Genomic DNA, 26,304 nt, shown 5'->3' with positions numbered 1-26,304 from the left:
CTCTAAAGCATACAGCGCCATCTGCTGTTAAAAACTAAGCTCGGACTCAATTCAAGAGAGAATCATTTGTGATGCTTTCGGAAAATCTCAGAATCGATGTAGAATCATTTCTCTATTTGAGATGCACTGATTTATTGTCCCAGCCCATTATTTGTTGATTTTATATGTAGCAATTGCATGATGATCGTTTTGACATTAAGAATCTATTTCAAAGCACTGATGTAAAGGAATATTCATGCTGTTTTTGTATAGAACACATCATCAGTGAGTTTTTACAATATCAGTGTGTCCTCACCTGACACATGAAGTCCGGGATGATCCTGTGGAAGACGGACCGGCGGTAACCGAAGCCCATCTCTCCCGTACACAGAGCCCGGAAGTTCTCCGCCGTTCTGGGCACGATGTGAGCGAAGAGCTCCATGACAATTCTCCCAGCATCTTCATCATCTACGGCCATGTCGAAGAACACCACAGGGTTGGAGTCTCGAGACAGCGCCTCTGCGGCAGACGTCTGAGCGGCGTCAGTCTGAGACATGCTGCTCTGGCAGTCTGTGAACGCTCGTCTGAAGGACTCGGCCAGCTCTGGAGTCTTGAACTTGGCTGCCAGCTGCTCCACTTTCCCGTCTCCCTCTGTGTGGACAAACATACAGACGTGAGGACAGGGGCAGCAGGGTGATGTGTGTGAGGCGAGGAGCGAGGGCTGTACCTGAGTAGTCTGTGGCGGTCCACACCAGAGCGTTAGCAGAGGTGTTCATGGGCTTGAGCTCAATGCTCGGGCTGATGGTGTGGTTGGCGCAGACCTTGAACACCTGCTCGCGTCTCATCAGCAGGCGGTAGCTCTTCTTCACGGGGTGGAAGAGGATCTTGATGTCTCCCACGCCGCGCTCCTTCCACTGGTTGAGCTCGCGGTCCCAGCGGTAGAGTTTGGCTCTTAGTTTGACCAGGATCTCCTCGTCCTCCTCGCCGGACCTCACCTCCACCTGCAGGAGCCCCGTTAACACACGTCACACTTCTCCAGGGACACGAGGAGCACAGCTACCAGCATCACAGCAAACACTCACCTCAGGCAGAGAAGCGATCAGGATCGGATTGGATTTGGTCTCTTTGGTGTGTGTCGTCTTTTCTTCACTGCTCTTCTGTTTTGTTTCTTGGTTTTATTTTTTCCTTTTGTGTCCCTGCACTTCCAAAGACTGAGGTTCCTGCACCCGACCATGAGAAAGTATCATCTGCAGAAAGAAACACATGATGAAAATGACATACTCCCAATATCAATGCTGACAGCAGCGCAATGATTAACATACTAGCACTCTGATAATACTAATTCATATCAACTCGCACACTCACTCACAAAAAAAACAGACATTATGAAGAGCTTGTTTATGGGGTCACATGTTAACAGCAATGTTTGAAATGCTCGATATCAGTCACAAGCTTTTAGACAACAGTGCTGAGTGCTTACAAGACCGGTCAAGAAAATACAGGATTATTAAATGCAGAAATGAGTACGTCTTCATGAAAACGGTTCATCATTCACTTTTCAGATCATGGATTTAAAGCTGTGATTTGATTTTCTTCTCTTAAAAATTCTGATGTGTGTAGATCTTTAAAAACAAACAACGAACAAGACCTTATAATGTGCTTTAGGAAAGTTCTCAAGACAAAGATTAGAATACAAATAACACTGACCTGTGTTTTAGACAGCATTAACAGTAAAAGTATGGTTTATTACAGAACACAATCACTACACTCACACCTCACACGGCAACCAGTGTTTTCTGCTTAAGCACAGAATAAATGCAGAGCTGTATGATTGTGTCTGTGTTCTTAAAGAATACCATTGAGTTTGGGGAAAACAAACCAAAATGTAATGTGTAACAGTGTAAATATTAACCTCAGGACTCACATTGATGAGAGCAGCAAGCTCAAGAAAACCCTAAAAACCCTTGACTCTAAAGATGAGAGAATGAGTTTTAAGTTATATTCATGGGCCTTGATATGCCTTGTTTTAGACAGGAAAGCATTGGATGGAGAGGGTGAGTGCTGTATGTCAGCACACTAACCACGCCAGCAGAACGACAAATCTTTCATGAAGACATACTCACTATATAATCACATATTTACATGTTTAGTTGTTTTTTTGAGGATAACACTGAAAAATTTTGTCTTATCGCTCAACCCTATAAGACAGCTCAGTAGAAGGACCTGCACTGTTCAATCTGAGAAATCAATGGCGCTTGAGCTGCTTCTGTCTAATGAATCAGACTGGTGAAGCGGGAAACACTAGTGAACAGGTAAACAGACTCACCTTTTTTGCCAAATGCAAATTCACCGGAACTCTTTGCAAGTTCTGCAAATGAAAACCCACTCACAGATGGAAATCCAAAAGACGGGCCTGCAGGAGGAGAGCAGAAGTCAGGTCATTCAGCAGATGATCAGCTTGTTTGAATGAGTGTGGCTGATCCTCGCTCACTAACTCACAGCTCATGTGCTCTTATCCTGTCCTCTCTGAACACAGCTTACAGATGATCACGTGTAACTGCTGAAAGGTCTGCATCATGGTTTATCATGCTGCTGTTCTGTACTGTCTAGGGATGCGCGATATTATCGGACTGATATCGGAATCGGCCGATAATGGCTTTAAATGTAAATATCGGCATCGGCCCGATATGAAAAATTATTTCTAATTAAATTAAAAGTAAAACAGCCCACATTAAGACCGTTTCTGATTAAATAAAGCAGTTACTGATGTCATAAAATAATGAGTATGTTTTGATTTAAAGGTCAGAAGCAGTAGCTTACATGAAAAATAATCAAACATGACACTTGTAAATTAAATAATTTCATATATACTGATTTATTCATTAACGTGTAAGGTTTTATTTTTTAAACAAATCAGCTCTAAAAGATTTTCTGAATTTTTAAAACCCTTTTGCTTTAGACCATTTACAAATGTTACTTTTTAAAATAAAATGTTATGGTTAACCTTGCATCTTTCTGGGGGAAAAAATGCAGGGATTGATGTATATTTTATTAATAGTTATTTTCAAATCTCTAATGTACTGTCATTATAAAAGAACTTCATTATTGTTTAATTCTAACAAATAAATTCTTGTTAAAAACTAACCAAAATCAAAAATACTTTGCTTATAATTTCCACACAGGAGAGACTTGGTGTTGTTTCCAAACAAAAAGGAAATACAGGCCTATCGGTATCAGCATCGGCTATCGGCCAAAATCCAATATTGTGCATCCCTAGTACTGTCTATCTTGAGGGTAGAAACTGCCACATCCTATACCAATATTCTTCATTTGGTGTGGTCACGAAAAATGAGTACTTTTTTTTATAGTTGTTATTTTCCTTTTGTAAGTACTTTTCTAGATGTTATCCATGTTTTGCATCCCAACGACATACAAGCAAACAACCAAATAAAGGATTTCAAGAAGAAGTTTGAGAAAAAAAAACAAAAACACTTCCTACATAATATCTAAATCTTTTTTTGTTATTTTTGGAGCAAAATGTATTTTCGATGCTTCAGTAAATTCTAACAGACCCTCTGATGTCACATGGACTACTTTGAAGATGTTTTTATTACCTTTCTGGACGTGGACAGTATACCGTACATACATTCTCAATGGAGGGACAGAAAGCTCTCGGACTAAATCTAAAATATCTTATACTGTGTTCTGAAGATGAACGGAGGTCTCACGGGTTTGGAACGACATGAGGGTGAGTCATTAATGACATAATTTTCATTTTTGGGTGAACTAACGCTTTAATGGCTGCATTTTGTTCTGCACCATGTAAAACAAATGGATTTGTATTTTGTTGTTTTCATATCTAAGATATTATAAGCTAGATGCAGCTTTTTTGGGTTCGCATCGAATGTTCTTTGACTTTTGTACATAAGTTGGTTTATAAATATAGACTGATCTGTTGAAAGCCGTTATTTTGAGCTAGATGCCAAATATTCTTCTACTCAAATCTGACGTTGAAGGGGTGCATGCAACAGATCTGCCCACGGCGGCACATTCAAATAAGATTTCCACAAAAAAAAAAAAACGGGTGAAAATAAATGCAGAACATGTTCACATAGGACATATTAACAACTATATGCATGAAACCACTCAAAAAATGTGGGCACAAGTGGGCTAATCTTTCAGCGGCTACACAACAACACTGACCTGTGAGAGACACAACAGAGAACTCTTACAATCCAAGACAAATTTCTTTATGTACCGAATAAGAATATGTTCATGAGTTCTGTGACTAAGCATGAAAAAGATCTGCTTGTGATTACAATAAAGGGCTGCATGCCTAATCATATATGAGTTATTATCAGGATTTCTGCTTGTCATGAATATTTTCCTGCTGGTTATTTATCCAGAAAAGGTTTTTTTTTTTTTTTTACATTTGATATTGGCATTATCTTGCTTTGGCAACAAGCCTCCATAGACGCTCATGGTTATGGGCGCCAGACGTCAAGAGTTTGATTCCTCCAATTACAGCTTTCCTCATTAAAATTGCCAAATTTTCTGCTCAGTTGTGTTAATTTTAATTTCCCAACCTGGCAACCATTCACACGTGCTGTTTACTGATACTAAATCCAAACATGAATCCAGACATGGATCTTGTAGCACAGAGGATGCAGAAGTGCATTTATTCAGCAACCACAAAGCAAACATTTCACATGATTTGTAATCACTGGAATTAGGGTTTAACTGGCACTGACCTGTAGCTGTGCTGGAGTCGCTCTCACTGCTTCTCTTGGTGGAGAGGTCGATGGGACGGCTCCCGTCAGCAGCTGGTGTGTCAGTGTGCGGCTCCTCTGCTCCGGCGCCGCTCGTGTCCACTGCTGCTGCATCAAGGGAAGGCTCGGGCTTCACCTGTGTATCCTGAGCAGGGTGAAGAACCGGTGCTGTGCTGCAGACCGGACTCACAGCGATCACGCATCACCTGTGCCTGCTGCAGCTTCTGGAGCTCAGTGCTGAAGTCGTCCAGTTTCTCGGCCTCCGCTTCGGAGTCGCTGCTGACGCCGCACAGGAAGGTGGGAGGCAGCAGGAGGCGTCTGGCTCTCTGCTCCTCGTCTGCCGTCGGCCGCTTCTCCCACACCAGAGTGACCTCCGAGTCTGCAAACACAAGCATCCCCATCACTACACACCGCTCTGAGAGAAGAGCAACATCACTGACCAGCAGACACAGAGCTCATTAGTGCTGCGTGATAGAGGTGCGTGTGATAACTGTTAGGATAATCTGACCTCAATATGCTGACCCGTGACACAGCTGATGCTCTGCATTTAACCCCACAGATCATTTATTACATCACTGTGAAACCCCTATTTGGAGTGGAAGCAGAAACAGGCTGTTTTCTGCCTGTCTTTAAATGCAAATGAGCTGATTCTCCCCGCCCCCTTCTCCAGAATACAGCTGTGCCATTACAGCTCATACCTGCTAAAAACACCTGTTTTGGTTCTGATTATCATGTTTATCGTGCTGAAATCATGCGTGTTAAACTTCTGATATAGGGTTTTCTGAATTAAAAATGACGGTGCCGTGGGTATAAACTTACAGATTAAGGAGCAGTAATATTATAATGAGATCCCTTTGCCATGTCACTAAGAGAGTGAAATCTAACGCGCTCGTTTTCTCAGACACTTGCAGAAAAAGGCTTGCCAAAACAAAGTTACTGGGTTAACCTATTTCAGGTTTCCTGGGATAGCAGATGCACCAGCGACTTGATTAAAGCACTTAAAACCTGGAAAAGTCAGATTTCATGTCATGTCACCTTTTTAATATTTTTTCCTCTTTTATTCCATAATGGAGCATGCATCATGTGGTACACAAGCGTCGTGCCTGCTTCAACATCCCTCACGTTTATGCTCCAAACAGAGCAGCATTTCTGACTGACTTTTTTTTTTAAACACTAGGGGAGGCAGGTGTTTATATATTTTGCCTGTGAGAAACATGTTCAGCTGAATGTTATTTAAGAGTGTGATATAATTAACTTATCAATAAATTTCAGTATTTTGTTCACGTACCCCAGTTTGAGAACCACTGGTCTAGAGCAACCTACCATGATCAGACGCTCCATCAGCTTTTAGGCTGACCTTCAGATTCCTCACTGCACTCTCAAAATCCTCATCTGAAAACAGCCGTGTGAGGTTAATCATCTCATCATCAGAAGATGTGAATACTGTTAAAGATTTGACAGTGAAAGTGTACAGAAGTGCAGCTTTGATAAACTAAACTGGACTTCAGTCATTTGTTTAAATAGAGTGTGGATCTTACCATCGCTGTCTTCGTCGCTGATGTATCCTGGACGGTTCTTGTAACAGAAGAACGTGGGAGGAAGCATCAGTCTGGCGGCCAGCTCTGCTTGTTCTCTCGTTGGTTTAACCTCAAATACGATCTCAATATCATCACACACGTCCTGAGCGCTCTTCTCTGACGGAGAGTAAACTGAGCAATAAACAAAAACTAGATTAACTAAAGCAACAACAAGTGCTAAACAGATAGTTCATCCCAACATGAAAACTGCAGTTCTACAGCTGTGTGACTGACAAATCTGACAGTTTCAATGTCACTGGGGTCCAAACAACATCAGTCCCACTGGCTTTATACTGTGGTGGGAAACACTAACCCTGAGATGATCTCATTTTGTGCTCCACAGAAGGAATGGAGTCTGGGCTGAGTTTTCATGTTTGGTGAACCATCTCTCTTGAAGTGCTCACCATGTTTAAGAAGCGCTTTCAAAAGCAATCAGAGTCACTTCAAACCAACAAGACTAAAGTACTCTGAGCGAATGTTAAATCAGTAACTCTACAAAGACACACACATGCAAACACTCATGCTCTTCATCAAACCTACAGCTGTCATCCGTCACTCATCAGTCAGCTCCTCACACATCAGTACAGACGGATAATCATGATTTAAACACATAGGAAAAACAAGAGTCGAGTGACACGCTGATGGGGAAGAAGAGTGAACGATGACTTTGGTTTCCACTATATTTACTTGTGCTGGCAATACATTTACTGCAATATACAGGACAAAGGTCCATACAAACACTTCTCCCGGGATCTCTTCCAGGTTTCACATACAGAAACCATTGTGAAACCAAAGTTTGTGATTCAGATCGTGGATTGTGAGTTACAAGATCGTGTTATTTTGGGAAGATTACCCATCCCCTACTCAAAGGTTAAAGCAAAAAACAATTACAAAATCCTGAGCCTGAACTTTTTCCAGAGGGTTGAACACACATAAACAGGGTTATTTGGCAACAAAAAAAAAAAAGAAAAAAAAGAAAATGATTTTCCTTGAAGCTAACTAGTAACGTATCTGCCATCACCATTAGCCCTTGAAAGGCTCAGACTACAGATTATGGAGGGATATTTGAAACCGCAATAACAAGAAAGGCTACTCACTAGAATATGGAGCAAACACATGGTGGCTACTGTATACAGGCCACCAGGGCACCATACAGACTTTATTAAAGAGTTTGCTGATTTTACATCCGAGTTAGTGCTGGCTGCAACTACAATAAAGTTTTAATTTTTGGTGATTTTAATATCCATGTTGATAATGGAAAAAAAGATGCATTGGGATCAGCATTCATAGACATTCTGAACTATATTGGGGTTAGACAACACGTCTCAGGACCTACTCATTGTCGAATTCATACTTCGATTTAATACTGTCACATGGAATTGATGTTGATGGTGTTGAAATTATGCAGCCAAGCGATGATATCTCAGATCATTATTTAGATTTGTGCAAACTTCATATAGCTAAAACTGTAAATTCTACTTCTTGTTACAAGTATGGTAGAAACCATCACTACTACCACAAAAGACTGCTTTGTAAGTAATCTTCCTGATATATCCCAATTCCTTAGCATATCCAAAACCTCAGAACAACTTGATGATGTAACAGAAAACTATGGACTCTCTCTTTTCTAGCATTTTAAATACAGTTGCTCCTTTACGCTTAAGGAAGGTTAAGGAAAACATTCTGACACCGTGGTATAATGAGCACACTTGCACCCTAAAGAGAGCAGCCCGGAAAATGGAGCGCAGCTGGAGGAAAACAAAACTAGAGGTATTTCGTATTGCTTGGAGGGAAAGTAACCTCTCCTACAGAAAAGCATTAAAACTGATAGATCTGATTACTTTTCGTCTCTTTTAGAAGAAAACAAACATAACCCCAGGTATTTATTCAATACAGTGGCTAAATTAACGAAAAATAAAGCATCAACAAGTGTTGACATTTCCAAACAGCACAGCAGTAATGACTTTATGAACTACTTTACTTCTAAAGTCGATACTATTAGAGATAAAATTGTAACCATGCAGCTGTCAGCTACAGTATCACATCAGACAGTGCACTATAGATCCCTGAGGAACAGTTCCACTCATTCTGTACTATAGGAGAGGAAGAATTGTATAAACTTGTTAAAGCATCTAAACCAACAACATGGATGTTAGACCCTATTCCATCTAAGCTCCTAAAAGAGGTGCTTCCAGAAGTCATAGATCCTCTTCAGACTATTATTAATTCCTCATTGTTATTAGGATATGTCCCCAAAACCTTCAAACGGGCTGTTATTAAGCCTCTCATCAAAAAAAAAAACACAACTTGAATCTCCCTTTTCTGTATAAGATACTAGAAAAGTTAATATCCTCACAATTATATTCCTTCTTTGAGAAAAATGGTATCTGTGAGTATTTCCAGTCAGGATTTAGACTGTATCATAGTACTGAGACAGCTCTCCTTAGAGTTACAAATGACCTCTTTTGTATAGATTACAAAACTTTGTTGGCATAAATGGAAGTGCATTAGCATGGTTTAAATCGTACTTATATGACCGCCATCAATTCACAGCAGTGAAAGAAGAGGTATCATATCAATCACAAATGCAGTATGGAGTACCTCAAGATGATACTCCGCTCTATATTACTTGGCGGTCCAGCGAAACTTACCAATTTGAAAAATGAATAATTTCTTACTGCTAAATTCTGAAAAAACAGAGGTGTTAATTATAGGACCTAAAAAATCTGCATGTAATGACCTAGAATGCTGTCTAAGACTTGATGGCTGCTCTGTCAAGTCTTCGTCATCAGTTAGGAACCTAGGTGTGCTATTTGATAGCAATCTTACTTAGAAAGCCATTTTTCTAACCTTTGCAAAACTGCATTTTTCCATCTCAAAAATATATCTAAATTAGGGCCTATGCTCTCAATGTAAAATACAGAAATGTTAATCCATGCGCTCATGACCTCAAGGTTAGATTATTGTAATGCTCTATTGGGTGGTTGTTCTGCACGCTTAGTAAACAAACTCCAGTTAGTCCAAAATGCAGCAGCTACAGTTCTTACTAGAACCAGGAAGTATGACCATATTAGCCCCGTCCTGTCAACATTGCACTGGCTCCCTATCAAACATCGTATAGATTTTAAAATCTTGCTTATTACTTATAAAGCCCTGAATGGTTTAGCACCTCAGTATTTGAACGAGCTCTTGTTACATTATAGTCCTCCACGTCCGCTCCGTTCTCAAAACTCTGGCAGTTTGATAATACCTAGAATATCAAAGTCAACTGCGGGTGGCAGATCCTTTTCCTATTTAGAGCCCAAACTCTGGAATAACCTACCTAACATTTTTCGGGAGGCAGACACACTCTTGCAGTTTAAATCTAGATTAAAGACCCATCTCTTTAACCTGGCTTACACATAGCACACTAATACGCTTCTAATATCCAAATCCATTAAAGTATTTTTAGGCTGCATTAATTAGGTAAACCGGAACCGGGAACACTTCCCATAACACCCGATGTACTTGCTACATCGTTAGAAGAATGGCATCTACGCTCATATTAGTCTGTTTCTCTCTTATTCCGAGGTCACCATAGCCACCAGATCCAGTCTGTATCCAAGTCAGAGGGTCACTACAGTCACCCGGATCCAGTACGTATCCAGTCAGATTGGTGGATCAGCTCCTAGAAAGGACCTCTACAGCCCTGAAAGACAGCGGAGACCAGGACTAGAGCCCCAGAGACAGATCCCCTGTAAAGACCTTGTCTCAGACCACAGGAAACAGATGATTCTTCTGCACAATCTGACTTTGCTGCAGTCTGGAATTGAACTGCTGGTTTCGTCTGGTCAGAGGAGAACTGGCCCCCGACTGAGCCTGGTTTCTCCCAAGGTTTCTTCTCCATTCTGTCACTTGATGGAGTTTTGGTTCCTTGCCGCTGTCGCCTCTGGCTTGCTTAGTTGGGGACACTTCATTTACAGCGATATTTGATTTGCAGATTTCCTCTCAGACCTATTGGTTACCGTTGATAAAACCCTAATTGTTGGAGATTTTAACATTCACGTTGATAATACAAATGATGTATTAGGACTTGTTTACTGACCTAATAAACTCTTTTGGAGTCAAGCAAAATGTCACCGGGCCCACTCATCGTTTTAATCGTACACTAGATTTAATTATAGCGCATGGAATTGATCTTACCGATATAGATATCGTACCCCAAAGTGATGATCTTACCTGACCATCTCCTTGTTTCGTGCATTTTGCGTATTGATGATAATAACTATATAGCTTCGCGTTATCATCCGAGCAGAACTATTGTTCCAGCCACCAAAGACAGATTCACAAATAACCTGCCTGATTTATCTCAACTGCTCTGTGCACCGATAATTACACATGAACTAGATGAAATGACTGGCAACATGGGCACTATCTTCTCTAATACATTAGAAGCAGTTGCCCCCATCAAATTGAGAAAAAAAGTTTAGAGAAAAACTTACTGTGCCATGGTACAACAGTAATACCCACTCTCTTAAGAAAGAAACTCGTAGTCTTGAGCGCAAATGGAGAAAAACTGGAAAAACAGTATGTCCAGCTATAGACAGGCTCTAAAAACTGCCAGGGCCGAGCATATCCACAAGCTCATAGAAAATAACCAAAAAAAATCCAAGGTTTTTATTTAGCACGGTGGCTAGATTAACAAATAACCAGACGCCACCTGATCTAAATATTCCCTCAAAGTTAAATAGTAATGACTTTTCACTGATAAAATAGATAACATCAGAAATACAATAACAAATGTAGATTCTAAAGTGTCTAACACTTCAGATTTATCCATCGCACCCAAAGATAAACTGCAGTACAATTATAGTACAGGAAGAGCTAAATAAACTTATTACTGCATCTAAACACAACAACATGCCTGTTAGATCACTGTACCCAATAAATTACTGAAAGAGTTGATACCTTTAGCAGAAGAACCGCTTCTCAATATTATTAAGTCGTCATTATCTTTAGGTCACATAACAAAACCATTTAAGCTGGGGGTTATTAAGCCTCTTATTAAGAAACCACAACTAGATCCTAGTGAACTGGCAAATTACAGACCCATTTCAAATCTTCCATTTATGTCTACAATTTCAGAAAAAGTTGTGTCTGCTCAATTGTACTCTTTCCTGCAAAAAAAAAAAAAAAGCTCTCTATGAAGAATTTCAGGAAACTGCAATTGTTAAAATAACAAATTACTTGCTTCTTGCGTCAGACCAAGGCTGCATCTCATTGGTAGTTTTACTTGATCTTAGTGCTACGTTCGACACCATAGATCATGACATACTTATAAATCAATTACAGAACTATACAGGTATTCAAGGGCAGGCTTTAAGATGGTTTAGATCCTACCTGTCCGATCGCTACCCCGTGTTTATTTAAATGCGGAGTCATCTCATTTATCACCAGTAAAATATGGAGTGCCACAAGGATCTGTCCTAGGTCCTCTGCTATTTTCAATATACAATTTCCCCCTTGGTAATACTATTAGAAAATATGGAATTTGTTTCCACTGTTAAAGCTGATGATACTCAACTATATATCTCAACAAGACCAGATGAAACTTCTAAATTATCTAAGCTAACAGAGTGTGTTTAAATGTAAAAGACTGGATGACCAATAATTTTCTCCCATTAAATTCGGGTAAGACAGAGATATTACTTTTTTGGACCAAAAAAAAAAAAAAAAAAAAAAAAAAAAAAAAAAAAACCGTACACAGAATCTCGTAGATTACAATTTGCACCTAGTCGGTTGTACTGTTACTCCCTCTACAGTCAAAAATATGGGTGTTATATTAGACCGCAACTTGTCTTTTGAAAATCATACTTCCCATGTTACAAAAACAGAAACACTGCCAAGCTACGAAACATGTTACCTGTTCCTGATGCAGAAAAGCTAGTTCATGCATTCATGACCTCTAGACTGGGACTATTGTAATGCACTGCTAGGTGGTTGTCCTGCATCCTCAATAAACAAGCTACAGGTAGTTCAAAATGCAGCAGCTAGAGTCTTTACCAGGTCAAGAAAATATGATCATATTACCCCAATTTTACAGTCTCTGCACTGGCTACCTATTAAGATCCGCATCCATATTTTGATCATATTACAAAATATTATTACTTATAAGGCCCTTAATGGTTTAGCTCCTGCGTACCTAACTAGTCTTCTACCACGCTACAATCCATCACGCTCCCTAAGGTCACAAAACGCTGGATTTTTGTTAGTACCTAGGATAGCAAAGTTCACTAAAGGAGGTAGAGCTTTTTCGTATTTGCGCTCCCAACTCTGGAATGGCCTTCCTGAAAATGTTCAGGGTTCAGACACACTCTCTCTGTTTAAACGTAGATTAAAGACGCATCTCTTTAGCCAAGCATTCAAATAATGCATCTCAATCTTGTACTGCAGTTATATCTGATCAAATGCACATTTTTATTCTTTAGCTTGGGTTAAACAAAATTCATTTTACTTTGTTTGTTTCTCTGTTTTTGCTAGGATTTACCACAAGCTCCAGTCTGGATCCAGAACACCTGAGAAGAGATGATGCCAACCCCTTAGAGGTCCTCAGATGATGCCAACCCTGAAACAACATACCGAACTACCAAATTTTGCTATAATTTTGATTGCATTATATAATAATTGCTGTTAATAGTGTTCATCATCTGTTTGATTAAGTTTTTTAATTTAATTTTTTCCGTACATTTCTTCCATATGTACATAAACTGACAGTCACCACTGATAAGCTACGACTAAATATTGTAGAAAACTTTATTTTCTTTAAAGTTGCTTTGCAACGATTTGTATTGTAAAAAGCGCCATACAAATAACTTGAATTGAATTGTTGGTCTGTGGGCAGAAATAGCTCTACTTGTAAAGGAAAACATTGTCAGAAGAGTCAGCAGCTTACTACAAATAGAGAAAAACTGCATGGATGATGTATTCCAGAGACAAAAAATAGTCATAACTATATAGCCAAGACAGAAATACTTGGAAGAGCAAATTTCACATTTAAAGATGGGAAAAATCACCTTACAAGACACTCAATGCGGAGTACCTGAAGGACTTTTGCCCTGTCCCAAATGGCACCCTAAACCCTCGCGGTCTTCCTCTGAGTCCGCACTTTCGTGACATAATGCCGCTTTGACTGTCGGGTAAAAGTCTGCTGTGGAGCTCGCCCCAGTGCAGGCTCAGCAGAAGTGCAGATCGAAGGCGCATAACAACCGCAAAAGGGGGCGCTCGCAAGCACCCTTCTGAACGTTAAAATGACAAATGGGACACCCTACGGTCTCGTGGGCTTAACAGACACACACACACTGTGGTCATTGTAAGTCTGTAAGACCGCAAGTGCACATGAAGTGTTCCATTTGGGACAGGGCGTTTGAAGCCACTGGTGCACCCTAATTGTAAATTCTACTAAAATTTCAAATAAATGAGTAAATGTTAGCACATTTCAGACCATGCAAATGTTTGGTTTGAGTAATGTCGGGTTATAACATCATTCAGCCAAGGTCAGGTCTCCCGGCTCATGCCAGTCAGTGAGAGCTCAATGTGCCACAGTAAATGGTGACCTGAAATACCTCGGGCTTCAAACTGGTTGGCTGAAGTGCAGGTCCAAAAGGCCATAGGATTATTTTTGAAAAGCCTAAAATCCAAACCTAAAAAATAATGTCATGTGTTAAAGTTTTTTTGCCATTTAGTTGAAGAACTTGAATCCATCTCAGAAAACCGGGGTGGATGAAAATCAGTCTATATACGATAAAAATATGGGCTTAAATAAGGCATCGGCAACATAGTTGCAAGGATGTTTTACAGCAATAACCTACAAAATAAGAAAGTGTAGGTTTCATTAAAAAAAGTAAATAAAACTAAATAGAACCTAAACCAGAGATGCACTTATCTCCAGCCTTGGTTGAAACACACCTGAAGCAGCTAATCATAATCTTTAGGACTACTTGAACTGCAGGCAAGCGTTTCTGGAGCAAGGTTGGACAGCTGTGAGCTAAACACAGAGGTACAGTTTTATTCATAACTATGGGTCACAGAACATAGCTTACTTCTTGTTGGTATGCTGAAAGGAGTCCCAGCCGATGACTGGCTAGTCACTGCTGGTCCAGAGGTTTTCAGTCTCGAGGCACCCGCCTTCTCATCTTCTGAACTGGAAATCACAGCCAGAGTTTTTTCTTTGATTGGCGAAGGGCTTCCAAAGATCTTGCCAGAGTCTGACCCAAAGACGAACTTTGGAGGAGAGACCACATTCTTGGTGTTTTGCGGTGTCTGATCCAGTTTAGGACTGCTTTCCTCAGAGAGACCAGTACGTTCTTTTGTTGTTTCCTCAAGTACAGCAACTGCAGCCTTGCCACAAAGTGTCTCCTGGGTGGAGGCAGGTTCTCTTTCAGAAAACGGGGTGAGTAGAGTGTCTTTTTCTTGTGCAGTCTTTGCCTCTTCAAAGATCTCACTGAAAGCATTTGCAGTTTCCTGCAGTTTGAATCTAACTGCCAGCTGTTCCACCTTGCCCTGACCCTCAGCAAAATCAAAGGCACTCCAGATCCATGCTTTCTCAGCTCCTTTCATGGGCTCGAGCTTCATTAGGAAGCGATCCAATGGTTTGCGCACAGTTTGAGGACCTGGTCCCGTCTCATCACGAGTCTGACACGCTTTGTTTCGTAGTGCTGTAGTATTTTAAGGTCTCCTATACCTCGTTCCTTCCACTGACTGAGATCTTTATCGTAGCGGTATAATTTGGCCCGGTGACTGAAAAGGACTTGCTCGTTCTCCTCTCCTGTTGAGACATCAACAAGCAGCAGTGGCACAACAGGCTCAAAGTACTGACCATCTCGCTCTTCCTCCTGCGACGCTTCTTGCTCATCATCTGTGCCAACAGAAGCCTGGCTCTGGTTTAGCTTAGATGGAGACTTAGAGGGACTGAGAATAGGCTGAAAACAGAAACTAAACCCTGTGGATGATTCGCCAAAGCGGAATAGATTTTTAGCTACTGGATCTGGCTGCGAAGGAGTATCACGCACAGAGGAGCTGCTATAGTCCTCGTGCACTTCCTCACGCAAATCGTAATTATCCCATTCTAAAGTGTGTGCGGTGCCCTCAGAGTCAAGCTTAACTACAACTGCAGAGGTACTACGACTTGTATCGCAAGTTTCTTCATCCTTGTTTTGGGAAGTCAAGAATGATTTGAGGTCCTTAAGACCAGATTTCATTTCTTCAGCTTTCTGTATAAGATGGGCCGTTCTGCCAGTGTTCACGAGCTTGTGAGGGGTCTGCAAAGGAATATCCAAAAGCAGTCGCTGACACTCCTCGAATTTCAGCTTGAATTCTTCTGCAAGCTCGTGGTTTAAATTTTGCCGCAAGTTGTTCTAATTTGGCATCTCCGTCTGAGAACACGGCCATCCACATCCAGGCTCGATCCGAGCCAGAGAGGGGCTTTAACTATACTTTCATTGTGGTTGTGATCCAATGATTAGCACACACTTTCAACACCTGCTCTCTTCTCATAAGAACTCGCAGTCTCCCGTTCTGGTTATTCTTGAGCAGTTTTAGGTTGCCGACTCCTCTTTCTTTCCATTGGTTTGTTTCTGTATCAAATCTGAAGAGTTTGACACGCTGTGAATACAAGACTTTCTCATCTTCTTCGCCTGTAACAAGGTCGACCTTCTCTGGCATCTGAACAACAGGCTCAAACTGAATATTGTCATTCTCCTCAGTTTTGTACATTTCATCCTCTTGATCAACAGAGGTGTCGGCCTTGGGCCCAGAATGAAACCCTGTAAAGAGCGGCTCGCCAGCCCCTGCAAAGCCTTTGAAAGCGGGATCCTCCTGGCCAAACTGAAAACTGCTTCGTGCCTTCGCCAAGTCAGCGAAACTAAAGGTGTCAGGCTTACCAGTAAAGAGGGGATTATTATCGTGACTATCAGCATCTACAGACTGATCTGAGGAACTTGGGGCTGCCTCTTTTTCTTTCTCTTTCTCTTTGTGAAGCTCAGCAATGTTTTTGAGGAGGACAGATGCGGATCCATTTTGGGACTGTCCGTCTGATGGTTTTGGCTCAGATTCTGCAATGCCAAACTTAAATCCGCCAACAGGCGCAGGCATGGAAAATGAAAAACTGGAACCGCCTGATGACTTTTCAGCTTCATTTGTGGAGGACTCAAGCTTGAAGCCTTCTGAGGATGCTTTTTCCTTACTTGTGCCGAACTGAAAAGCAGGGCCTGGATTGAAATTGGCTTTAAATCCTGTCGCAGCAGGTTGGTTGATAGAACTACCAAAACTGAAGGTAAAAGAGGAACTTGATGGTGGAGCAGAGGTCTTGTTTTTCATATTTGGGTTTGCTGTCTGACATGAAACACAATGGCTAGATGAACCTTCATTTCTTACCAGGCAAGTGTCACAATCCCACTGACCCTCTTTTTTACCAAACATGGCAGCTAGCCCACCTCGCGATGCTGCATTAGTTTTTACAGTGGTGCAGGGGGCTTTGCAAGAAACGCATTCAGTTGCTGAGGCATCATTCCTCACTAGGCAGGAGTCACAGTCCCACTGACCCTCTTTCTTGGCAAACTGAGCACCAAATCCAGTGCCAAATGGGACTGCTGGAGCTGCTGACACTTTCTCCTGTTGTGGTGCATCAGCCTGACTTTTTTCTTCTCAGCCTGAGCTCCAAAGCCAGCAGATGTCTCCACAGCATCCTTTGATCCAAACTTAAAAGAAACTGGTATTTGAGATCCAAACGTGAAGCCCTTCGAGCTGACATCAGTGCTGGTGTCGTTTTTAGCGGAATCTCCAGAAAGTCCAAAAAAGAACGATTTGGCAGCAGGAGCCGAGGCTTTGGGTTCCTCTACAGGTTTGACCTGTGCTGTAGAAGGAGCTGCACTGCTGCAGGCCGCGCACACCACAGACGTGGGAGCGTTTCTTACACAGCACACGTCACAGTCCCATTCACCCGCCTTCTTGGAAAACAGGGTTTTGAGATCCACTTCTTTGGATGAAACCTGAGGCTGTGGAGGTTTGCTTTCCTTTTCAATCTGTTGGCCTTGTGGGGATTCCGAAAGGAACTTTTGAGCCTCCTCAAATTTAACTTTAAACAGTGCCGCCTCATCTGCAGTTTTAAAACGAATGGCCAACTGCTCAGTCTTTGGCATTTCATCTGCATAGTCCATAGCGTACCAGACCCAGGATTTGTCAGATCCAGCATTTGGTTTGAGAACCATGTCGGCAGTAATATAGTGATTGGCGCAGATTTCAGAACCTGCTCCCCTCCTCATTAACAGACGAACTTTCCCGGAGTTTTTGTGTTTGAGGATTTTGATACTGCCAATGCCCCTCTCTTTCCATTCTTTAGTTTCAGCGTCAAATCGGAAGAGTTTTGCTCTCTTGCAGAACATCTCCTCCTCCTCCTCCTCACCAGTCTTCACGTCGACCTTATCAGGTAGAGGCACAATGGGCTCAAAATGAGGCCCATCCTCATCTTCTTCCACATGGGTGCTATCATTGTCACTTTCCACACGCTTCTCTTCCAGAGCCTCTGTATTCCCTAATGTTGGTTTGGTTCCACTTGTAAAGCTAAATCTTTGATCGGTGTTGCCAAAAATACTCATCTTGTTCTGAGCACCATCAGTGAATGAAAATCCTGCTGCATTTTTACTCCCCAAAGGCAAAGACTTCGCTCTGGCTAGGCGTCTGGTCTTGGGTCTGGTGTTTGGTTCTGACGGCACCTCCGCTTTGGGAGGAATATCTGATGTCAGAAGTCCCAAGAGGCTTTCACTGTTTTTCACCTGAGCAGAGGAGAAGGTGAAATCACCATCATTGGACTTGAAATTGGAGTTGAACTTGAACGCAGCTGATGCTGTTGTTGTTGGCCCCGGGCTACTCCTCCAAAAGTTGGGAACCTTAGCAGGTTCACCTGTGAACTGTGGCCCAAAACTCATCTTGGGGTCGACAGCCTTGCTTTCAGTGCTCCTGGATGGCTGCGTGGACGTAACGGCACATGGATTAGTGAAATATCCAGGCTCTGGCAATGTTGGATTAACTGTGGGCTGAGGAACATTGTGACCATAATATTCCTCACTGTACGGGGAGAGTAAGGATGTAGCTGGTGACTCCAAACCGGATGGGAGGACGAAAACCTGCTCTTGAGGATACATGCATGCAGGTGTTGACTGTAGAGGTTGGTGGTGGGTGTGTGTTGATTGTTGGTAGGCATACATATGCTGCTGTGGAGGAAGACGATTCATTCCATATACTGGGCCCTGCAGAGGCAAACAAACAATTCTTTGATATAGATTCTCTGCTTCGTTACAGTTAGGGTAGAATATTTTGTGTTTACATGAAATCCTTCCAGTACTTTTGTTGGTGTGACATTTGCAGCAGTTCGCAGAAGATACTGTGAATTATATGCTGGAGACTGGTTGTAGTACACAGAGGGACCTGTAGTAGCAACTGAAACAAATAAAAGGAATGGTTTAGGCATGTCTCAACTACTGTTTACACAAGTGGTTCTTTAGTTTGTTTGCATTAAGTACGTTTGTAGAAGAAAAACCTGCACAAGCCTCATTGTTTCTCACATCTACTGTGGGGGTACAATTTCAAATTTCAAACAAATACTGCTGCTTTGGGGTAAGTCATTGAACTGACCAGTGAGAGGAACACCGTGGAACGTCTGACGCTGCAGGAAACGTTTCCTGACGTCCGTCTGCAGTGTTGTCTCGATACATCCTATATGAGGATGCTGTGGCATCTGAAGAGTTATGACGCAGGTCATGAACCTCATTCTGTGTGAGACAAAAAATATATATATATAAAATGAATTTCCAAACACTCGTTTTCAGCTGGTACTACAAGGCATTATTATAGCTTATTTTAAATTAATATTTTGCCTTGTATGCCTTTATGAGGAGGAGTAGAACAAGAGCAAGAGGGGCACAGGAGAGATAAAGACCCTTGAGCTGGGACTGGAAGCTGTGCTAGATGCCAGAGCATTGCAGACAAGACCATTTAATTCAATATTCAATAAAGTAATGGGTTAATACAGCTTCAGTGTATGAGAATTTACCCTTACGATCCCTTTTGCTTGAAGTTGAAAGCTTGTTAAATCACACTACATTAAATATTTTTTACTCTTTTTTTTAGAAAATGACTGATCATTTCAAAAGATAAGACCCTCATTCCTCGCTGGGATCGTGTTAGAGCCCTTTTGAAGCTGCATTTAACATGGGTGATGACACAGGGGTTGAGGAATCGATCAGTCAATTTTTTTTTATTCTAGAAGTGAACTAATCCTTTAAAGTGATAAAAACATGAATTATTCAACAGAAGACATTAAAAAACAGACAGAAAAGTAACTATGCTTTTTAGAGCTTTAGCTAGAGTTGTCAAATGTAGTGGCACTGTTACTAAGGTGATTCTGAAATTATAAAAATGTGCTGATACCAGTGTTTCTGCAGCATTGGTAATACAGACTCAGTGTGTGCTCTCCCGCTGACAGCTAGGGCTGGGCGATATATCAAATACTAGCAATAATATCTGAATTAAATTTTGCAGACGATGTAAAATTTGGAAATACGCGGGGAATATCGCAATATTTCAAGTTCAAGCATACTTTCCCAAAAGAATGATCTCCCGAATGTCCAAAAACGGAACATGTTACTATGGACTGCTCTACGCGCCTCTACTACGAGAGCTTCATGAGAGCAGCTGCCAGATAACAAGAGTTTAAATCCCTGAATCAGAGCTTCGCTGTTACAAGGATACATTTTCTGCCCGGTGTTTTGCTTATTTTAAGCAATCTGGCAACCATGCGCACGTGCTCACGTGTGGGTATATACACATACACACACACACACACACACACACACAGCTTCTCTATTTTTTTTATAAAAAAAACTTATCCCAGTTTAATTATTTCCCCTTAGTTGCATAGTTTAAATTGTGAATTACATGCACTAAAAAAAGTTGACAATGCACTTTCTGTACAGTCGTGGCCAAAAGTTTTGAGAATTACATAAATATTCGTTTTCAACACAAAGTTTTGCTGCTAAACTGCTTTTAGAGATCTTTGTTTCAGTAGTTTCTGTGATGTACTGAATATAATTACAAGCACTTCATACGTTTCAAAGGCTTTTATCGACAATTACATGACATTTATGCAAAGAGTCAGTATTTGCAGTGTTGGCCCTTCTTTTTCAGGACCTCTGCAATTCGACTGGGCATGCTCTCTATCAAAACTTCTGGGCCAAATCCTGACACTGATAGCAACCCATCTATTTTCATGATAACTTCTTGGAGTTTGTCAGAATTAGTGGTTTTTTGTTTGTCCCAACCCGCCTCTTGAGGATTGAACCACAAGTTCTCATGGGGATTAAGATCTGGGGAGTTTCCAGGCCATGGACCCAAATTTCTTTTGCCTTATGGCAACGGTGCTCCATCGTGCTGGAAAATGCATTGTTCTTTCACCAAACTGGTTGTTGGGTTGTTGGAAGAAGTTGCTGTTGGGGGGTGTTTTGGTAACCATTCTTTTTCATGGCTGTGTTTTTTGGGCAGAATTGTGAGTGAGCCCACTCCCTTGGATGAGAAGCAACCCCACACATGAATGGTGTCAGGATGCTTTACTGTTGGCATGACACAGGACTGATGGTAGCGCTCACCTTTTCCTCTCCGGACAAGCCTTTTTTTTTTTCCAGATGCCCCAAACAATCGGAAAGGGGCTTCATCGGAGAATATGACTTTGCCCCAGTCCTCAGCAGTCCATTCACTATACTTTTTCTGCAGAAGATCAATCTGTCCCCTGATGTTTTTTTTTTTTTGGAGAGTAAAAGTGGCTTCTTTGCTGCCTTCTTGACACCAGGCCATCTCCCAAAAGTCTTGGCCTCACTGTGCGTGCAGATGCGCTCACACCTGCCTGCTGCCATTCCTGAGCAAGCTCTGCACTGGTGGCACGCCGATCCCGCAGCTGAATCCTCTTTGGGAGACGATCCTGGCGCTTGCTGGACTTTCTTGGACGCCCTGAAGCCTTCCTTTACAAGCAAATTGAACCTCTTTCCTTGAAGTTCTTGATGAACCGATAAATTGTTGAATTTAGGTGCCATCTTAGTAGCCACAATATCCTTGCCTGTGAGCCATTTTTATATGCAACGCAATGATGGCTGCAACGTGTTTCTTTGCAGGTCACCATGGTTAACAATGGAAGAACAATGATGGTTCAAGCATCACCCTCCTTTTAACATGTCAAGTCTGCCATTCTAACCAATCAGCCTGACATAATGATCTCCAGCCGTGTGCTCGTCAACATCTCACCTGACCCCCGGTTAACAAGATGATTACTGAAATGATCTCAGCTGGTCCTTTAATGACAGCAATGAAATGCAGTGGAAAGGTTTTTTTTGGGATTTAAGTTAATTTTCATGGCAAAGAAGCGCGCGCGCACCTATGCAATCATCTGATCACTCTTCATAACATCTGGATTATATGCAAATTGCTAATTATAAAAAACTTAAGCAGCAACTTTTCCAATTTTCCAATGTTTATGTAATTCTCAAAACTTTTTTGGCCACGACTGTACTTGTTTTGACACTGCACTACTACAGTTACATATAGGCCTACATGTGTTAATTTAATAAAAAGCAGTAAGGGATCACTCTAGTTTTTTTTTTTACTGCTTAAATTAGCTGTTCAATCTAAATTTGTTTTTTTTTTTTTTTATTTTTTTTAATGGGCAAAAGAAAATCATAGTTTTTTATTATTTTAAATGCAAACATACTGAGATATATTGAATATCGTAAATTATTTACAATATCGAGATTATATATATATATATATATATATATATATATATATAGATATATTAGCCCAGCCCATACTGACAGCCGACTCTGCTTTTGAACACTTCCTGCATGTCGATTTATGAGTGCAAACAGCATTATGGGTTTTTTTGCTTTTTTTTTTTTTTTTTAAAGAGTTCATAGAACTGTTTGGCGGAAGTACCCCCCACCACCCCTTTTTGCGTGTTCGCAACGCAGGCAACTAGGGGACGGGTTTTTAGTTCTAGAAAACTCAATCCCGTCACTTGCTGCAGTAATTTCAGGAAGGAAAGTTTTTCTATTATATGTAATCTGTCCTATGAACAGACAACATGAGTCTAACATTTAATGGGTCTCACTATGATGCGATTTCAGTTTTCCGTTCTCTTTGGAGTGTACAACGCACGGTTGTGAATAAATACATCCCGAAAGTTGCAAAGACTAAAGTCTCAAACCAAAGACGATATTTAATAAAAGTGTTAGATATTCCTTGCCCTCTGGAAAGAGCTCTTGTAAACACCCCCCACATGTCTACGGTGTGGAAGAGATTTGCATAATGCCGCCCACATGTTCAAAGAAAGGATGGCACTCTCCCATGGATTCTCGATGTTGCGTGCCAGCACCATGTTGTGGAGGACGCCTGGTTCATTGTGAAAGTGAAAACTACTTTCTGTGTTCCTTCCAAACGAGGACAAATAGAATATCAGTGGGTTAAGCGTATTTGCCACACTGTTCCAGAACAGGTTCACACCAAATATACAGACGTGTTGGCAATGCCTTTTATGGAGGATGTTTCCTGATCCTAGGGGAGAGAAGACGACAATGTGGGCTGTTCTGAGGTCACCGTCTGTAAGTCCGTTTACATATTTACACGCATGTGCGTGCAATGATGAATCAAACACAAGTGTTTAGCAGTGTTGTAGATGTAGAGCTCTTGTTGTTTGTCGTTTCTCCGATCACAAATGCAGACATGGTTTACGCGGCCTGATGCAACAATGCGTCAACAAAGCAACAGCCTAATCTGTAATTACGTCCCCACTGGATGCAAACAAATGGCCTTGTTGTAATGGGTTGTATTGTTTGTCTTGTCATGCCGATGTTCGACCAGGACACGCATCACAGTATGTTAAGGGGCGTAAACAATTCCGTCAGGCTTGAGGAATTCGGCCACCTCAACCATGCCCTGGCTTAGCTGGCCACCTCCGCGAACACCTCGCTTTTCCGACCGCTGAGCTTGGAAAACAAAAAACCAAACGCGTTTCAAAAAGCCCGGCTGGCCATAGAGGAGGAAACAATAAAGGTACAGTATGTGGCAAATAATGTTGTTGTTTTTTACCGTAAAATCGCATATCAACATGTCATTACACCATACACACAAAATAAGGATCTTTTTCGCAGCATCAATATGACCACCTTCACACTTAATTGTTGTTTCTGTTGTGGGTTGATGAGTCAATTGATACAGTATAAACGAATTATCTCAGCTAAAGCTCATGTGTAGTAGTGTATGCTCGCCAGTGGCATTCACACATCCTTCAGTCTGGCTCTGAACTAGAATACAACATCCCCTAATTCTCTACACAACATGTTTGTCATCATGTGCTCATTTAAATTAAAATGTCAAAAAGTTATAATTAAAATAAATCAGCTTTCCATAATAAAAATCATATATAAAAAATCATTGCACAGAAGGTTAAATTCACACTGTGGAAAAGCAAAACGCAGGAGAAACTAAGCTTTCTGAGGGTGTGGCTGGATGACTTCAGGCTCGAACCGACGCGCGACCACGCACCACAGTCTGCACAGCAGTGATTTGGTCCTCCCACCCCTCCCCCCCCCCGGAGACGGAAAGAGCTACCGACTCGCCCCGTGAGAGGTGGTCGGTTTGGGCGGGAACATGCAGGAGGGAAGCACGAGGACGATCTGGGCAGCGCTAAACAGAAAACAGCAGAAGAGCGAAAGTTTGAGTCTCACAGACAACAGCAGCACTATAACATACACAGATCTCTTGGACGGTGACATGACACTCTTGGACGAGGAAGGAGTGGAGAATTTAACATGGCCTTCAGTGGGCTGACCGGGGCTGGATGTCACAGGATAGTCCACCTGGTCTTCATCCACCTCACCAACAAGCTGCTGGTTAACCTCATTCAACAAATCCATCACCTCCTCCATAGATACAGGTATCTTCACAAACACATACAAACATGCCAGCGGTGCGCCATTAGCAAACATTTGTGTCACAATATTATAACTCTGTGTGATTATTATAATAATTACAATTACAGATGTGGCCATTAAGAATGCGAATTTCTTTCTTGCGGCAGCACACAACTAATCGAGCATGATCTCAGAGCTCCCTGCAGGAGCTTTTTTCAGATTTTATAAAACATTGTTGTGCTTTCACACAATATCCACCAGGTGGCACAAGGAACAACATTCGGCAGTTAAACATCCAGACGAGATCTACGATAGTGTTTTCAGTGCCAAGTAAATAATATAGGTTTATTGAGAATAAAGTCTATATGAAATTTGCAATAAAACATTTGAGATACAGGTGGTAGCCCCTTGTTGGATAAATCATAGCAATACAAATTAAATTTATTGTATTTTGGGAATAAACGGAAAGGCCAGTATATTGCACTTGAATAAGGTTAATTAGTAAGAAAATTCCACACCTATATAGCCTACTACTCTCGCAAAAAAACATCTGTGGCGTTCCAACCTGTCATTCTTCACATGGATTTAATTCAAAACAGCATTAACCTCTTTTCGGAGATAAATAACATGAATGGACTATTAACAAGCCGGTTTTATTCACTGTATAATAAATGACTGGAAATAATATTTCACATCTTCAAATCTATACAGAGGGGAAAAATATTTTATTTGATCCCCATACTGACTTTTGTAAGTTGCCCCACTTACAAAGAATGAAGGGTCGGAATTTTATGGTAGTTTATTATAACGTATAAAGACAGAATATCAACAGAAAAATATAAGAAAAAAACCCAAAACAAACCCGATTCCAACAAAAAGCTGGGACACTGTACAAATTGTGAGTAAAAAAGGAATGGAATAATTTACAAATCTCATAAACATTTTATTCACAATAGAATATAGATAACATATCAAATGTTGAAAGTGAGACCTTTTGAAATGTCATGCCAAATATTGGCTCATTTTGGATTTCATGAGAGCTACACATTACAAAAAAGTTGGGACAGGTAGCAATAAGAGGCCGGGAAAGTTAAATGTACATATAAGGAACAGCTGAGGGACCAATTTTGCAACTTATTAGGTCAATTGCCAACATGATTGGGTATAAAAAAGAGCCTCTCAGAGTGGCAGTGTTCTCTCAGAAGTCCAGATGGGCAGAGGATCACCAATCCCGCCCCCAATGCTGCGGCGAAAAATAGGGAGCAATCTCAGAAATGAGTTTCTCAGAGAAAAATTGCAAAAGAGTTTGAAGTTTATCAATCATCTCACAAGTGCCTACAAATACTCATCCCAAGATTTTCAGAGAATCTGTTTAACAATCTCTGTGCCGTAAGGGGTCCAGGCCGTAAACACATACTTGAGCCCGTGATCTGCAGCCCTTAGACCGCACTGCAATCAGCATACAAGGAATGCTTACTGCACAGGGAAATCACATCCATGGGCTCAGGAATACTTCCAGCAAACACTGGTCGGTTGAACACAATCCCCCGGGCCATTCGCCGGTGCCGGCTAAAAACTCTATAGGTCAAAAAGAAGCCATATCTGCAACATGATCCAGAAGCCGCAGGCGCTTTTCTCTGGGCCAAGTACTCATTTAAAACGAACTGCGTGCAGCAGAAAAATCACCTGTGGTCAGACGAATCAAAATTCTAGCGTTCTTTTGGAAAATCAAGTACTTCATATCATCCGGATCTGCTAAAGAGGACAAGGACAACCTTAAGTTGCTATCAGCCAGCCAGTTCAGAAGCCTGCATCTCTTGATGGTATGGGGTTGCGAGGAGTGCGCAGGGTATGGCAGCTTACACATCTGGAAAGGCACCATCAATGCTGAAAGGTATATCCAAGTTCTAGAACAACATATGCTCCCATCCAGACGCCGCGTTCCCCTTTCAGGGAAGACCTTGCATTTTCCAACATGACAATGCCAGACCA

The 26,304-nt window shown here is 41.4% G+C and overlaps 1 protein-coding gene across 1 annotated transcript in view; it reads right to left on the bottom strand.

Annotated features, from left to right (window-relative positions):
- Positions 1 to 26,304, bottom strand: part of LOC109096199 (E3 SUMO-protein ligase RanBP2-like) — a 60,402-nt gene that overhangs the window by 4,341 nt on the left and 29,757 nt on the right. Inside the window, 17 exon segments of the mRNA XM_042730560.1 lie at positions 296 to 630; positions 707 to 980; positions 1,062 to 1,172; positions 1,174 to 1,226; positions 2,306 to 2,392; positions 4,731 to 4,900; positions 4,902 to 5,127; positions 6,072 to 6,140; positions 6,287 to 6,457; positions 13,927 to 14,004; positions 14,404 to 14,937; positions 14,940 to 15,691; positions 15,693 to 16,992; positions 16,995 to 18,606; positions 18,702 to 18,796; positions 18,992 to 19,019; positions 19,021 to 19,128. Of these exon segments, the coding sequence (XP_042586494.1) occupies positions 296 to 630; positions 707 to 980; positions 1,062 to 1,172; positions 1,174 to 1,226; positions 2,306 to 2,392; positions 4,731 to 4,900; positions 4,902 to 5,127; positions 6,072 to 6,140; positions 6,287 to 6,457; positions 13,927 to 14,004; positions 14,404 to 14,937; positions 14,940 to 15,691; positions 15,693 to 16,992; positions 16,995 to 18,606; positions 18,702 to 18,796; positions 18,992 to 19,019; positions 19,021 to 19,128 (6,003 nt within the window).

This window comes from Cyprinus carpio, chromosome B9 (genome assembly GCF_018340385.1).
Source record: "Cyprinus carpio isolate SPL01 chromosome B9, ASM1834038v1, whole genome shotgun sequence".
Classification (NCBI taxonomy): domain Eukaryota; kingdom Metazoa; phylum Chordata; class Actinopteri; order Cypriniformes; family Cyprinidae; genus Cyprinus; species Cyprinus carpio.
The sequence above is the reverse complement of the archived record's forward strand: the minus strand, read 5'-3'. Positions and strand labels throughout refer to the sequence as shown.